This window comes from Stigmatopora nigra, chromosome 8 (assembly GCF_051989575.1).
Source record: "Stigmatopora nigra isolate UIUO_SnigA chromosome 8, RoL_Snig_1.1, whole genome shotgun sequence".
NCBI lineage: Eukaryota > Metazoa > Chordata > Actinopteri > Syngnathiformes > Syngnathidae > Stigmatopora > Stigmatopora nigra.
In genome coordinates this window covers 14,237,857-14,240,356 of record NC_135515.1, presented here as the reverse complement: position 1 = coordinate 14,240,356, position 2,500 = coordinate 14,237,857, and the positions used below count along the sequence as shown (strand labels likewise).

Sequence of the window (2,500 nt, the reverse complement as noted above, 5' to 3'; positions counted from 1 at the left end):
GGATATTAGGATCATTGTGAAGATCTGAAATTTCTGATTAAACCAACTAATTTTATATTTCTTATGGCAAAAGACGAGAGAGAGAAGAGCAAAAGTGTGGAATTCTGCTATGAAAATGTCAGGAAATGGGTCAAAAAAGAGATTCTCGTTAGGGTTGCAATGAAGTATAGTACTAGATTTTTCATTTGCACCTGCTCCAACATTTGGATGGTTCCTGCCTGCTCATCAAGCTCTTCTTCCTGGTCCTTCACCTTTGCCTCCATGTCACGAAGCTGCTTTCTGACCTGAGCACCCAAAATATTAATTAGAGCAAATAAAACGAAACTTTGGTGATATTGTTGAATACAGAACAGGCTTTTTCAAAATTATATAAAGCTATGAAATAAGATATAATAAAGACACATTATCTGCATATTGCAGTGCACACGGTTCAAGGTAAAAAGACCTTAGCGAGTGATGATTCATCTTTGGACTCTTGGGAATTGAGATCCTGTAGTTCGACTTCCAACTGGTCCAATTTAAAATTGATAGCACACACTTGAAGGTCCTTGTCCTAAAGATTAAAAAGAGTCAATAAAGCGCTAATTTCTTTAGGAAATGAACAGGTTGAGGATGAACCTAGCTCTAGAAGCATCGCGGTTAATGGGGACCGGGACCACCCGCGATAAGTGAATTTCCGCGAAGTAGGGATTCCCCTTCAAAAATGCTTCCAAATATAAAAAAAAAAATTATATATATATATAAATATAAATATATATATGTATATGTATATGTATATGTATATGTATATGTATATGTATATGTATATGTATATGTATATGTATATGTATATGTATATGTATATGTATATGTATATGTATATGTATATGTATATGTATATGTATATGTATATGTATATGTATATGTATATGTATATGTATATATATATATATATATATATATATATATATATATATATATATATATATATATATATATATATATATATATATATATATATATATATATATATATATATATATATATATATATATATATATATATATATATATATATATATATATATATATATATATATATATATATATATATATATATATATATATATATATATATATATATATATATATATATATATATATATATATATATATATATATATATATATATATATATATATATATATATATATATATATATATATATATATATATATGTGCGTCTTTTGTGTGTAAAATACAGAAATAGCACTGAGCATAGACTGCGGGCAAAAATATGATGCGCCGTATAGTTGTGAAAATACGGTAAATTACCTCAACTTGTTGTCTGAGACTGAAGGCCTCTCCACTGAGCAGGTCCTTCTCTCTGGACAGTTTCTCTCTTAATGTCTTTTCCCTCTGCGCCTCATCCTGGGCCACACTGAGATCACTGTCAAACCTAAAAACAAACATGATGTAATGTATCACACAAAGAAACAGAACAAATTGCATTTTTGTTGATATTTAAATTAACTGTCGATAAAAAAAGATTGAAATTAGGTGAAAATTCAACTTGTAGAGTGTAAGCAATATTGTACTAACTTCCTCTGCTTTTTTTCCAGGTCATGGTTCCGGCTCTGCTGGTTCTCCAGGTGCAATTTAGTGTCCTGCAATTCTGCTGTGAGTCTCTGCACTTTCTTTTTTAGCTGCTGAATACTTCGTTGAAATTCTTCATTATCGGCCTGAAGATCACTGATCTGCAGAAACCCAAATATAGAGATCCCACATACACAGACGCACATACGGTGTACACCTGTACACCTGTATATACATGTATATATATGTATATATATATGTGTGTGTGTGTGTGTATGTCTCTCTCTCTCTCTCTCGCTCTCTCTCTCTCTCGCACTCTCTCTCTCGCGCTCTCTCTCTCGCACTCTCTCTCTCGCTCTCTCTCTCGCGCTCTCTCTCTCGCGCTCTCTCTCTCGCGCTCTCTCTCTCGCGCTCTCTCTCTCGCGCGCTCTCTCTCTCGCACGCTCTCACTCTCGCGCACTCTCTCTCTCGCGCGCTCTCTCTCTCGCGCGCTCTCTCTCTCGCGCGCTCTCTCTCTCGCACGCTCTCTCTCTCGCGCACTCTCTCTCTCGCGCGCTCTCTCTCTCGCGCGATCTCTCTCTCGCGCGCTCTCTCTCTCTCGCGCTCTCTCTCTCTTGCGCTCTCTCTCTCTCGCGCTCTCTCTCTCTCGCACGCTCTCTCTCTCGCGCTCTCTCTCTCTCGCACTCTCTCTCTCTCGCGCTCTCTCTCTCTCGCACTCTCTCTCTCTCTCGCGCTCTCTCTCTCTCGCGCGCTCTCTCTCTCTCGCTCTCTCTCTCTCTCTCTCTCTCGCTGTCTCTCTCTCTCTCTCACTGTCTCTCTCTCTCTCTCGCTGTCTCTCTCTCTCTCTCTCTCTCTCTCTCTCTCGCTGTCTCTCTCTCTCGCTGTCTCTCTCTCTCGCTGTCTCTCTCTCTCGCGCTCTCTCTCTC

General features: G+C 37.8%; 1 protein-coding gene across 3 annotated transcripts in view; it reads right to left on the bottom strand.

Moving 5' to 3' along the window:
- The window catches only part of myo18ab (myosin XVIIIA b), a 154,347-nt gene that overhangs the window by 35,246 nt on the left and 116,601 nt on the right, over nucleotides 1–2,500 (bottom strand). For all 3 annotated transcript variants that reach the window (XM_077722067.1, XM_077722068.1, XM_077722070.1), the window contains 4 exons: nucleotides 1,581–1,735; nucleotides 1,314–1,437; nucleotides 446–553; nucleotides 192–284 (listed from right to left, as the gene is read on the bottom strand). In XM_077722067.1, the coding sequence (XP_077578193.1) occupies nucleotides 192–284; nucleotides 446–553; nucleotides 1,314–1,437; nucleotides 1,581–1,735 (480 nt within the window). The remainder of the gene's footprint in view (nucleotides 1–191; nucleotides 285–445; nucleotides 554–1,313; nucleotides 1,438–1,580; nucleotides 1,736–2,500) is intronic.